At 55.1% G+C, this 11,978-nt stretch overlaps 1 protein-coding gene across 1 annotated transcript; it reads right to left on the bottom strand.

The window, feature by feature from the left end:
* Positions 1-180: 180 nt before the first annotated feature.
* Gpat2 (glycerol-3-phosphate acyltransferase 2, mitochondrial) lies at positions 181-10,043 on the bottom strand. The gene is made up of 20 exons (XM_026414072.2): positions 9,981-10,043; positions 9,733-9,846; positions 8,781-8,854; positions 8,269-8,373; positions 7,928-8,056; positions 5,647-5,746; positions 5,154-5,287; positions 4,749-4,848; positions 3,938-4,060; positions 3,708-3,790; positions 3,279-3,397; positions 2,603-2,673; positions 2,281-2,539; positions 2,050-2,198; positions 1,813-1,890; positions 1,386-1,517; positions 1,184-1,304; positions 1,038-1,103; positions 746-801; positions 181-378 (listed from the first exon to the last, which is right to left on the bottom strand). Exons 1-20 carry the CDS (start codon positions 10,041-10,043, stop codon positions 262-264), a joined length of 2,193 nt encoding a protein of 730 aa, XP_026269857.2. The 3' UTR covers positions 181-261.
* Between the last annotated feature and the right edge of the window lie 1,935 nt (positions 10,044-11,978).

Genomic DNA, 11,978 nt, shown 5'->3' with positions numbered 1-11,978 from the left:
GGCTTTTATGAGGGCAAGATGGGAATTTTCACAGAACTGGGGAAGAAGGACATAAAAACACAATACCGAAAGGATACTCTGGGATTTGGAGAATGAGGACTCGTCCACTCCCCTTGTTTATTACACCAAATGATAGAGAAGCCAAGACACTGTCAAACCACAGTTTTTCTTAGTCCAGCCAGGGGTCTACAGCCTCCTGTCTTCTGTCTCGAGGACACAGCTGGGTTGAGGCACTTTGAGATCAGGCTCTGCCTCATGGCTCTAACTGCAGATGAATTGTCGGATGAATTGCTCCAACTTGTCCTGATTGTCCCGGCTGGCAAATGTAGGGGACAGGTGAAGCTGGGGGCCTGCAGGGCTGGGTGTCTGCTGCAGCACCTAGGCCATGAGATGGAACTGTGAGTACTCCCACACAGGACTGTGCTCACAGAGCCAACAGCCACACCTGGTCCTCAGAAATCTGCAATGAGACCTCTGGCCCCTCAGGCCTCTGTCTGGGTATAAACACTGCCTCTGTCTCTCCAACTGCCCTCAGCACCCCACCTGGGAGTAGGGGAAGCCAGTATTTAGGATACCAAGCTGGATAAGAAAACTGCCTCATCCTTCATCATGTCTATTCCTAGGTAAATCCCAGTGTCTACGGTGTCATCAGGGCCAGCCCTGTCAGGTGGGGGATACAGCTGGTTTCCTTGAGCAGTTCTATCAGAGGTTGAAAGCAGGAGGATGGTGACACTGGCCCTCTCACCCCCAGGTCTCTGAAGGTCCAGACAGCACTGATGGCGAGGTTTGGGTCCACATACTCTAGAGAGAGGAGAAGTGAAGGCTCAGGGGGAGCCACAGGACACAGTTTTCCTAGTTTAAAGAGGGAATAGCCCAGGGATAGGGCTTCGATTGGACTGAGGGGCCCTCCAAACAACAGGAGCTAAGGCCCTCTCTGTAGTCAGTTCTTGGAGTTGGGCTGCCACTGCCAGCAGGGGGCAGCAGCCACCAGCTAATCCACCCCACTAGAGGAACCTGCACTGGCTGCTTGGACTCACCAAAGATTCCCTCTTCCTGGGCCGTGACCTGAAAGAACTGGAACAACTGCTCTGTATAGCCTGCCTCTGCAGAAGGAAGACCTAGATCCAAGTCCTGCATGGGCAGAAACCTGCCCTGAGCATGGCAAGCACAGGGGGAGCCTTACCGGTATCTGGCAGTTGTCCCTGGCGGAGGAAGACGGCAGCCTGTGCAAAGGCCTTGAGCAGTGGACTGAGCAGGCGGCAGAGGAAAAGGAAGAAGTCGGGGCAGCGTGACTGCTGGCTGAGCTGAAGGGGAAGAGCCCAGGGTGAGGGGAGCTCCCCGTGCCCCCTGCTGCCTCCCTCCTGGAGTGACTTCTCCCAACACACCCTGAAGTACCGGCCCTCTGCCTCCTCAAAGTCATCACTGTCACTGTCAGTAAAGTCCCCACTCGGTTTCCACAGCAGCTTTGCACTCAAACGCTGACGCCCCGTGTCACAGGCTGGCCGAGAGCCTGGGGTCTGGAAGCCATGAGAGCCATTAGTCCCTGACAGGCTGGCCAGGGAGGGAGCCCCAAAGCACGCACAGGCCAGGGCAGGAGGTGTGAAGGGGACCCCAACAGTACACACATGTTCTGTCATGACACTCGTGGACCCAGGGCAGCTGCAGTGGAGTCAGGCTCCCTTGTGCTCTGGGCCATTGGGCAGCCCACTCCCATAGCACACAGCACAGAGGAGTCTGGGGCAACTGGTACTTGGAGAGGCAGGAGCAAGCTAGGCCCCACACAGGGACTCTGCCTCCAGCTGCCACACCTACCTCCTCAGCGACCAGGAGCCCACACTGAATGAGCCGGTCCAGCACTTCCTGACAGTAACAGTAGGAAGACTGGCAGGGCTGAGGAGAGACGGACACCTGTGTGAACCCAGGAAAGCCAGGGGCCTACCCAGAGGTAGGGCAAGGCCACAACTACTACTACCACAGGAGAGTGCAGGATAGGGCTGGGCCACCTCCAACAAACCAGGAGGGGCCCAGGACCCTGTGGGCGGGTCTGACCTGCAGCAGCAACAGGTCCTGCGGCAACAGGTGCAGCAGCAGCAGGATCTGGCGGTGGAGTTCGCTCTGGCTTAGCAGCTCTATACCCTGAAGTTCCCAGGGCCCCTCAGGTGGCACTCTGCCTGCCAGCAGCCCACGCACAGCACAGGCTGGTGGAAGCAGGGGAGAGTGAATGGGCAGGTCCCCTCTCCCTGTACTCACACCCTACCCACTCGCACCCTTAAGACTCACCACCCACAGCCTCGCTCAGAAAGGCAGGCAGCAGCTCTGCACTCAGGCGAGCCAGGTACGTGAGGCCTGGGCCAGGCCGTGGCATCACCACCAAGTCCCCGAGGTGGATGCGCAGCAGGATCACGTGTGCCCGAAGCAGGCTCAGTGTGTGTTGCACCAAGCACCGCAGCTGCCCTGAGAAGCCCACGTCAAAGCCACGCAGCAGCGTCTCCTCTGTCAGCCAGGAGAACTCCCCCAGGAGTTGTGACAGGACCACACCCTATGGAACACAACAGAGCTGAGCAGGAGAGCTGGCCACCAGGCCTCACCACCCAGCTCCTACCTTCTGGTGCTTGAACAGCAGCAGTGTCGCCATGATGGCTGTGCTCATCACTGCCGAGCTGGCCACACTGGCTGGGGACAGAGGCAGGTGCTGGTCAGGGGCCTGATCTCCCCGTCACCTGGCAAGTCTTCCCAGCCACACAACACAGCTCCACCCCAGCAGGGGAGCAGGACTGGAGAACTGGCCCTGGTCACACATATGCAAAGCCAGGCCTTGGGCTCGGGGCCTGCCTGGGTCTGTAAGGCCTGGTGGGGGTGGGGGTAACAAGGGACCTCTGCAAGTGTGTGACTCTGTAGGCACTGGTAAGCCCCTTACATGCACCACTCCATCCAGCTGTCCTTACCATTTGTAGCTAAAGGCTATAAGGTAAGGGGACACTATGAGTCCAAGGCAGGCTGGTAGGACTTGATGTAGTGGCCACAGCTGGGCATGTGCCTTTGTGCTGCACATGCTTAGTGCAGGTGGCAGCCTGTGTGCACTCAGCTACTGCCCAGCTACCCTGCACCTTGGGCAGGGGCAGGGCCCATTCTTCTTCACGTGTCCCAAGTATGCCACCAAGGGTTAGTGGGTCAGGTACAGACATGAATTTGAAACAGGAGTCCCTGATGACTGGTCAACCCAGAGAGAAGGGACTGTGTAGGACCTTCCCCAAAGGCCGGCACCCAGTTCCCCTCACCATGCAGGATGTGCCGGCTCAGTCGCCTGACAAGGAGCTGGTCCTCTTCCTTGAAGGCCAGGAGGGGACCAGTTGTTGGGGTCCACTCCTGTTCCTTCTCTGTGTCTGGGACAACAGTGCTGGACAGACACACAAACCAAATGAAGGGACCAAATCTAAAAACAGGCATGTTTGGGAAGCCCAGAGCATTCACCTAAGGTGTTCGCTCAGGGCAGCCCAGGCGACGGCTCCTGTAACCCCCACCCCTTCCAGGCCTGTGGGCCATGTTCCTCACTCAGACCATAGGCAAGTATCTGGAATTATCCATGACCCCATGCTGCATGTGAGGCAGGGGTGCTGACATGCCTGTGTGAGTGAGGTGAGAGGGTTCCACTTCAAAAGCTGGACGGTTGCCTGTGGGGCCCTGAAACCCACACACCCCTGTCCTACCACTGGCCCAGCACGACGGGCTGCAGCAGGTGCTCCAGGGTCTGCCTGCCGCTCCAACAGCTCCTGGCATTGATGGTGTACTCCTGCCAGGACAAGACTCTCAGGTGACCTGCTCTAGCCACAAACCTTCACAGACCACTGAGGCAGGAGAGGCTCTCCCTCAGTGGCTTTGAGGGCCAGGGTGCCAGAGGACATAGTAGACTTTCATCCTTGCCCAGTTAGCTACATACCTGCAGGGAGAAGGGCTGGGCAAGGTGCACCCGGACACAGACCCTATGGAGGCAGCCCCAGGAGCTGCGCAGTCTCTGCAGGACAGCCAAAGCTCCCCTCCACAGCCCCAGGGGGCTGGAGGCCTGTGGGGAGGAAAGGCTGAGCACCTGGCTTGCTGGGGACACTACTCTCAGGCAGGTCTCAGGGCTGCCTACCCTATCCTGCTCTCCAGAGATGCCCTCTGCTCCCAGCCTGTAACTTTATCTCAAGTCCAACCTCATGCAGGCATGACCTTGCCCTCTCCATGCTCCCATTTTCTCATCCATGAAACAACCCTAAGAGGGTTTTTCAAGAATGAAATGAGATAATAATATAACAGCTGTGAAACCTGCTACAGAACGATACACCTCACACCCTACTTGGACCCCAGCCCTAAGGGGGACTCAGCCATGGGACACAACATTATGCCTGTCTGGAGATGGTGTCCACTTGGAATCCCAAAGGGCAGGAGGGTCTCACTTGATGCATGTCACAGGATATATCTGGAACCAGGTCGTAGGTAATGGCCACTGGCACTAGCATAGCATCTGGGACAGTACCCACGTGGACTGCCTGCACCACTAGTCCTAGCCAGGCCTGGCCTAGGGCTGACAGCCGTGGCCCTGGAGCTCCAGGGGGCTCCTCCAGGAAGATGAGCAAGGGCTGCCCACTGACCAGCAGTTGCTCCATGGCCTGGGAAAGGAGGGAGGGGGAGGCAGGTGTCAGGGCAAGAGCAGAAACAGAGCCCTATTCCCTTGGCCTGGCTTACATATGACCAATGGGGGCACTTACCGCATGGATCACAGCCCTTGCAAGGACCCCTTTGGAACTGTCTAGAGAGAGGTTGGCCTCTGGGGGCAAGAAAAGCCCCCCAAGATTCCTCAGCAGGGCTCTGTGGGGCACAGAAGAGCTGATGATAGAAGGGGCTCCAGAGATGGGACTAAGCTGGAGGCTAGTGAGAGCCTGTCTCACCCAGAGCCAGCCTATGCCCTGTCTGAACGTACTGAGGCAGCCATGGCCCTGAAGCCCATAGCTGACCCTCCATCAGTGACCCACAGGATGGACTGCCATATGGCTGGGAGCAAGGGTCCTGGAAGGGGGCCTTTGGGGAGCTGCTGTCAGCATATGCCTCCTCACAAATACCCTTCCCCAGCCTGGAACTTCTCCCATATGTGACTGGGGACACATGGCTCTTACCTGAGAGCAGGAGAGCAGGCACGGGAGTCCCAAGCCACACGGAGCACACCCAGGCCCTGGGAGAGCAGCACAAAAGGCAGCAAGATTCCATCCAGGATCGACTTGTGAGTAGAGAGGAAGACCAGCGGAGACCCCTGCTCCAGGGAGAACCAGAGGGAAATGCCCACCCACTCCCACCCTGACTTCACAGGAAGCCAAACCCCATCACCTGCAAATTCAAGGATCCTCAGTGGGAGAGGAATCAGCGGAAGAGCTCCTCCCCTGAGTACATTTCCAAAACTTTTAAGGTAATGAATGCACTGATGTCATGGTTGTTAAGACCATGATGAAAAGACGTTAGGAGCGGCCCCCTGGGAGCAGGACCGTGAGACTACAAGGGAAGGTCACTGGAAAGCAGTGGATTTTTCCCACCACATGATGGGGCTGGTCTGGACTTCAGGGCTCCGCCTCGCCCCTGCCCCTGCATCTCACCCCAGTGTGGGCTGGGCCTTACCGCCTGGGCGGCCTTATGGACCATCTTCATCTGGCCCTTGTGGAGCTGGACGTTCAGGAAGAGGCAGTTCAGGACCCGCAGCAGCAACCAGCTGAACAGCCTGGGAAGGGACGCCCAGCCTGAGGTGCAGCAGGGGTCGCCTGACACAAGGCTCAACCCACAACACCTCAGAGGGCCGCCTAGAACTCCTCTGAGCCAGGCACTACCACTGTCCTCATTTTACAGAAGAGGAAAGTGAGGCCCAGAGATGCTGCATTCTGCTTAGTGGTAAAGATGCAAAGGAGTGGGTGCCAGGTGCCACACCTGGCCCTCAGAGGCACCAATACTCTCACAAGTCCTCATAGTGAAGCTGGCTCACGTCAGATTCACAGCCATCTGCCTCCATTCACCCAAAGGAGACCAAGACCCAGATTTTCTCCAGGTAGAGCCCAGACTTGTCTCTAAAAACTACCGGAAAGGTGGACTAACGTGGGGGAAAGGAAAGGGCATCACCAGGAGGGCTAACTGGTGGGAAGCAGTTTGTGCAGAGGCTGCTGGGAAACCAGCTTTAACTGAGGACAGAGGTGTAGCAGCAGGTGGCAGGGAGGTGTGGTGAACAAGCAGAACTCTCTGCCCAATGGCTTCTCTTTCTCTACAAGGCAGGACGCAGGATGTCCATTGGCAGTGGCTGATCTCCTGAGAAGGAACAACCTGGTAGGAGCCCTTGAGAGTGTCAAATGCACCTGTAGATGCGTACTGATGGAGGAACCAGTCACCAGGTGTTTCCCCAGCACCATCCAACTGCTCAGGGGCAGAGGGAAGGCGGGCAGCAGGGTTGCACCCAGAGATTCTTTCACAAAGTTGTTATCATCATGACGGGGAGGGGGGGGAATCTAAGCTGGGCCAAGAGGGGGTGGCCAAAGTAAAGATGGTCATGTCTAGGAACTGTCACAGTGCAGGGCTTGTCAAGGTCACCAACAGGCCTCTGCTTACTCAGCACTTAAGACCACGAAGCCTGACATACACAACCCTAAGCCCTTTCCCTCAGGGACTCACTCATCTCCTGGCTTTAAACACCAATTGTATGTTAAGCTCTGCACACGTGCGTCCCTAGCCCCAGACTTTCTTCTGAGCTCTAGACTCATCTATGCAACTGCATCCTCAGTCAGGAGCTGGAACTTTTTAAGTCTAAAATATCCTTCCTGGGCCAACTCCCTTCTCCCCAAGCCTATCCCACTCTGTATGTACCACCAGGTTCTAGGGTACAGGTGGCTCCCCTATGATTTCTCCCTTTTCCCCTTCCCTGCCCACAGTCCCACCACCCAATCCATCAGTGAGTCCCATTATTAGCACCTTGATCTCCTGATCCACATTTTCCAACCTCTACTGTCCATCACAACTCACCTGGACTAGCTGCTCTCCCAGTGCTCTTCTGGTCTCTACTTGAAACCAACCTCATCACGCTGCCACTCCTTGCTTAATACCTTTGAACTGGTTTCGCTACACTTAGAGATCCCACCTGAACTTCCATGGCCCTGAATGATCTGGTTATTTCTGCCTTTCAAAGTCATCTCTAGCTGCTCTCCCCCTTTATTTGCTGGCTTCTAACCACATCAGCTTCTTGAGCAACACAACCCTTTCCTGGTCAGGGTCTTGCTAGTGCTATTCCCTCAGCAAAACTGTCTCCCCCAACTTCACTTCTGTACCCTAATAGTCAGCTTCCTTTTCCCCTTTTTTGTCCTGCCATACAAGGCTCCTCCTGCTCTGAGCAGTCTGTCTCAGCCCCTTCCTTTTTACAGCTGTGTCTCTGTTCACCCCTCCAGTGAACAGAGTGGTGGTGACTGAGCCAGAACAGAAAGCAGAGACCACCAGTGACCTTGACAAACCCTGCACTGTGACAGTTCCTAGACATGACCACCTTTACTCTGGCCACCTCCCTCTTGGCCCAGCTTAGATTCCACCCCGATCATAATAATGAGTTTGTGAAAGAGTCTCTGGGCACAGCTCTGCTGCCCACCTTCCCTCTGCCCCTGAGCAGTTGGATGGTGCTGGGGAAACACCTGGGGACTGGTTCCTCCATCTCACTCCTTCCTTCTTACAGTTGTGTCTGTATTCACCCCTCTAGTCCCAGTGTCCTGCATCCAACAGGCACACAGAACTGCACTGCATGAGGGTGGGGCAGGGAGGCTCCTGGTGACAGTAGGCTGCAGCCCACTCAGAAAAATATCATCTAGCTCTTGCCCACTGTCCAGAAGGGCAGAAGCCCCAGCCCAGGGACCAGTGCCCTTCAGTTCAGAGTTACCTGAGTAGGAAGGGTCGGGGTGGAGCCTGGATATGGCCCAGGATGCGCTGAACCTCCTTCTCCACAAGGTCTGGCATCTGGCCTTCCCCGGCCCCTCCCGGTGCCCTCCCTGAGAGGAGGTTCTGTACCCTGTGGGTGCAGGGCAATGGTGCTAGGGTGAGGCAGGCAGCAGACTGCCTCCCCAGGATTTGGCTGCAGGCTTCACTCTCCCTCCTTGAGAAGAGGCCCAGGAAAAGACAGCACTCTAGAAGCCTTGCCCCAGCCAGTCCTCTCAACCAGCCCTCTCAGCCTCCCCTTTACGGATCCAGAAGTGCCAGGCCACCCCCACCCTGCCTCCTCACCCACTGCTTTCCATGATCTTCTGTGAGGCATCCTGGCAGGGGGGGATGTGCTGCTCTAGGGACCACAGGAAATAGCAGAGCCTGCGAACCAGCCAGCCTCGAAACCTGGGCACAGACCCCAAAGCAAGGGAGACAGTGATTCAGAGAGGGCCACCCACAGGGCCCACAAGGGGCTATGCCTCAGGAAGCCATCACACCAAGCAGTCCCTTGTTCCCAAGACACTGAGCATGGCTTATCGCAAAGCAGGGAGAACAGACCACCTCTCTGTACCTTAGTCCCAGCCCTCTCCCCACCAAGAGGGACACAAGTTCAAAGCCTGATGCCCAATGGGCAATCCATACATGCTCCCAAGAGGAGCTGCGAGAGTGCTCACCTGCCTCTCCCTACTATGGGTATGAGGCGCTGGACAGGGACCATTCTTTTTCCATCACAGGAACAAAATGGCACTTTATAACAAAGCAGGACCCAGCAACCCTCCACCAAAAGAACCCTGGCCACCCCCAGCTCTGACCTGGTGTTCTCCTCCTTCACTAGGATCACGTTGCAGAAGCCCAAATCCATTATGCTTCTGTGGAAGAGGGACTCCTGCCCAAGGGGGCAGGGACAGTATGTACTAGAGGGCCTTTTCATGGGCCAAGGAGTTCCTGCCCAGCCCCTTTAAGTGGCCCTTCAATTCTACCAGGAGAAAGAATTACAGCACAGCATCTTCCAAAAGACATTTGACCCAGATCCAGATGCTGGCTCAGGAAGAAGGGTTCTATGCTCAAAACAGAAGCGCTGTATCCTATATGGAATTGCTGTCCTAGAGAGCAGCATATCAAAAGTCTGGGAGAGCCGGGTGCGCTGCTGCACACCTGTAATGCCTGCAGCTTGGGAGGCTGAGGCAGGAGGATCATGAGTTCAGAGCCAGCCTCAGCAACAGCAAGGCGCTAAGCAACTCAGTGAGACCCTGTCTCTAGATAAAATACAAATAGGGCTGGGGATGTGACTCAGTGGACAAGTGCCCCTGGGGTCAATCCCCAGTGCCCCCACCCCCAAAAATGTCTGGGACAAGTTCTCTCATCAACATCAGAGGGACATGTACCCTGGATCTTTGTTGGAATTGCAGGCCCCTCGGCACCAGCACATAGCATGGGTGCACAAGAGGGCTTCAACCATGTGCCTGAGCCTGGGGAAGTCTGAGTTAACGGTGTCCCCACAGTACTCATGCAGATGTGGCTAGAAACCAGACCTCTAGGCACACCCTGTATTCCCTTTGGCCCCTCTGGCCTGGGAACCAACCATAGCCCAACAACACACCCAATACCAGTGCCTCCATTCCCTGAAAGACAAAAGCAGAGGTGTGGGGCAGAGAAGGGCCATGCTTGGAAAGGCATAAAGAAAGCAGCTTCCCAGGACCACAGCTCCCAGAACCAAGCTAACCTGAGCTTCCTAGGGTGGGGTCCAACCTGACCAACACTTACCCAGCTCTTGGGGGTGCAGGTCTGGCAGCAGCGACCCACAAAAGGACGATACTTCCCTAGAAATGGGGTGACAGCCTCCAGCTTCATCCCAAAACCTGAGGACCACAGGCTGGTCTGGAAAAGGGCCACAGGGAGAGGTGAAAGGACTTAAGATCCTTGGCAGGGGAAGGAAGGCACTAGGAATTAGGGACACAGGAGGGGAAGTAGGAGGGCAGAGGGTATCATGAGAATGAGAGGGACCACACTACCTCCTGGCCATTATGGCTGCTCCTCTGCTGGACTGGGGATCTGGATTTCAACATGGTGGTCATGAGGGTCTACAAGATCTGAGAACCAGCCACCTTTCTTCCTGCAGGAACCTGACCTATAGGAAGGTGAGAAGACAGAACCATATGGAATCTGAGCCATAACCCAGGAGCTCCTGGGGTGACTCCAAGGTCCCACCCCAGAACAGAGAGACAACATCCAGGAGAGCAGCAGTGAGGAGGAACCAGACTGGAAGCTAGAGTTCGCTCAGTTCAAAGACCCATCTGTCCTTTAAACATCTCCCAGTGTCCAGATCAGGTCCCTCTCAGATCAGTATGAGAGGCATTGATTGTCTTACCATTAACACCTACCCTGCCATCACCTAGAACTGACCAGGCCTGTACTGGAGATGGAGACTGCTACTGTGCAGAGGGAAAGTGCAGGACTGGATTGGCAGGACAGGGCATGGGACTGCCAATAGGAACATAATCATCGCCACAAGGGCACCAGGTCCTGCTTTCCTGCTCTTCCCCTCTCTGCCAGAAGACAGCTCTTTATCTACTCAATCATTACGGGAATGTGACTGGCTACTAGATGACGGACAGCAGTGGACTTCAGAACAAAGAAATGGTGCACAGACCCATTCACAAGGAAAGCTCATCCAGCTGGGTAGGAAACAGATATTTCCACAATCAAACCTGTCTCATATGGCACAGAAGACATCAAATGGTAGACAACAGACCCCTCATACTAGCAAATGTCTACGTTGCATAACATAGCACCGAACCCCTCCTGGCTCAAAAACTGGACCCTAAAATTCCCTCTACCCTTGGGACCAGGGTTGTGGCTTGTTGGCAAAATGCCCAGGAGCCATACAGACTCGGCTCTCAGCAGTGGCTCAGGGATAGAGTGCTTGCCTGGTATGCATCAAGCACTGTGTTAAGTCCCTGGCACCACATAAAAAAGATAAAAACAAATAAAATAAAGGCTTCATGTCCATCTACAACTTAAAAAAAAATCCCTCTATCCTGATCTCTCACTATGCCCCTAATTATCTATACTCCTCACCCTAAAATACTATGAACATGCCAGTGTGGGAGTGCCCTCCCCTTCCTGCCACCCACAGAATTCTTCCCATGGCTTAAGTTCATGATGCCTTGGAAATACTCTAGATCTCCCTTTCCTCCTTGAGTTGCCCAGTCCAAGCTTGCTGGTCAAAGAGCCATGTTAAGCCCTCTTCCAAGGCTCATGTTTCACTTATCATCATCTCCAAGTGTCCTGAGGCAAGGGCTGAAACTATGTCATCGGTGCGGCCACCCATCACTCTGCAGGAAGGAGGAGCTCGATGACCGTGCCTTCCTCTCCAGGGATTCCTCAAGCTCTCTCCTTCTCTGACCAGTTATACAACTTAGAGAAACAAAGCCAAGCAACAGGGTCATGCTTACCACAGTGCACAGGTTCTGGGGGACCCATCTCAAATGCACTCCATTTCAGAACTGTACTCACAGCCCCATTTACAGACAGCTGGCACAGTGAGACTCCAAGCCAAAGCTGCACTTTGGGAAGTCCTGACTCCTTGCAAGGAGGATACCTACATCCCCCCAGCCTCAAACTACTCCCATTCTCAAAATCTAACCACACTACACCTGTGCTAATCCTAAAAGGGCAGTGTAAAAGACAAGGGCAAGGGGTAACTTCCATCTGCCAATTAAGTCAGCTCACACAATCCAGGGCAATTCTGGGATATATCTTTCTAGGACCCATGGTCTCAAATAGGAACTATGGGTTGGGCACAAGAGCCCACCCCTATAATCCCAGATACTCAAGATGCTGAAGCAAGAAGATCCAAAGTTTGAGGTCAGCCTGAGCCTATCTAGCTAGGCTCTGACACAAAAAAAGATTAAGGAAAAAAATTGGGTCTGGCATGGGGGAAAACACCTGTAATTCCAGAGGCTGGGGTGGCTGAGGCAGAAGGATCGCAAGTTCAAAGCCAGCCTCAG

The sequence above is a fragment of the Urocitellus parryii genome, assembly GCF_045843805.1.
Source record: "Urocitellus parryii isolate mUroPar1 chromosome 12 unlocalized genomic scaffold, mUroPar1.hap1 SUPER_12_unloc_3, whole genome shotgun sequence".
In the NCBI taxonomy this organism is placed as follows: Eukaryota; Metazoa; Chordata; class Mammalia; order Rodentia; family Sciuridae; genus Urocitellus; species Urocitellus parryii.
This window is presented reverse-complemented; position numbering and strand designations above follow the sequence as displayed.

What these genes read in the sequence shown, in the direction of transcription:
- Gpat2 (XM_026414072.2), bottom strand. Translation starts at nt 10,043, where the DNA reads ATGACCACCATGTTGAAATCCAGATCCCCAGTCCAGCAGAGGAGCAGC. An exon ending in GCCTGCTCTCCTGCTCTCAG is followed by an intron (nt 4,849 to 5,153) that starts GTAAGAGCCATG and finishes TGTGCCCCACAG; the next exon opens with AGCCCTGCTGAGGAATCTTG. An exon ending in CCCGTCGTGCTGGGCCAGTG is followed by an intron (nt 3,398 to 3,707) that starts GTAGGACAGGGG and finishes GTGTCTGTCCAG; the next exon opens with CACTGTTGTCCCAGACACAG.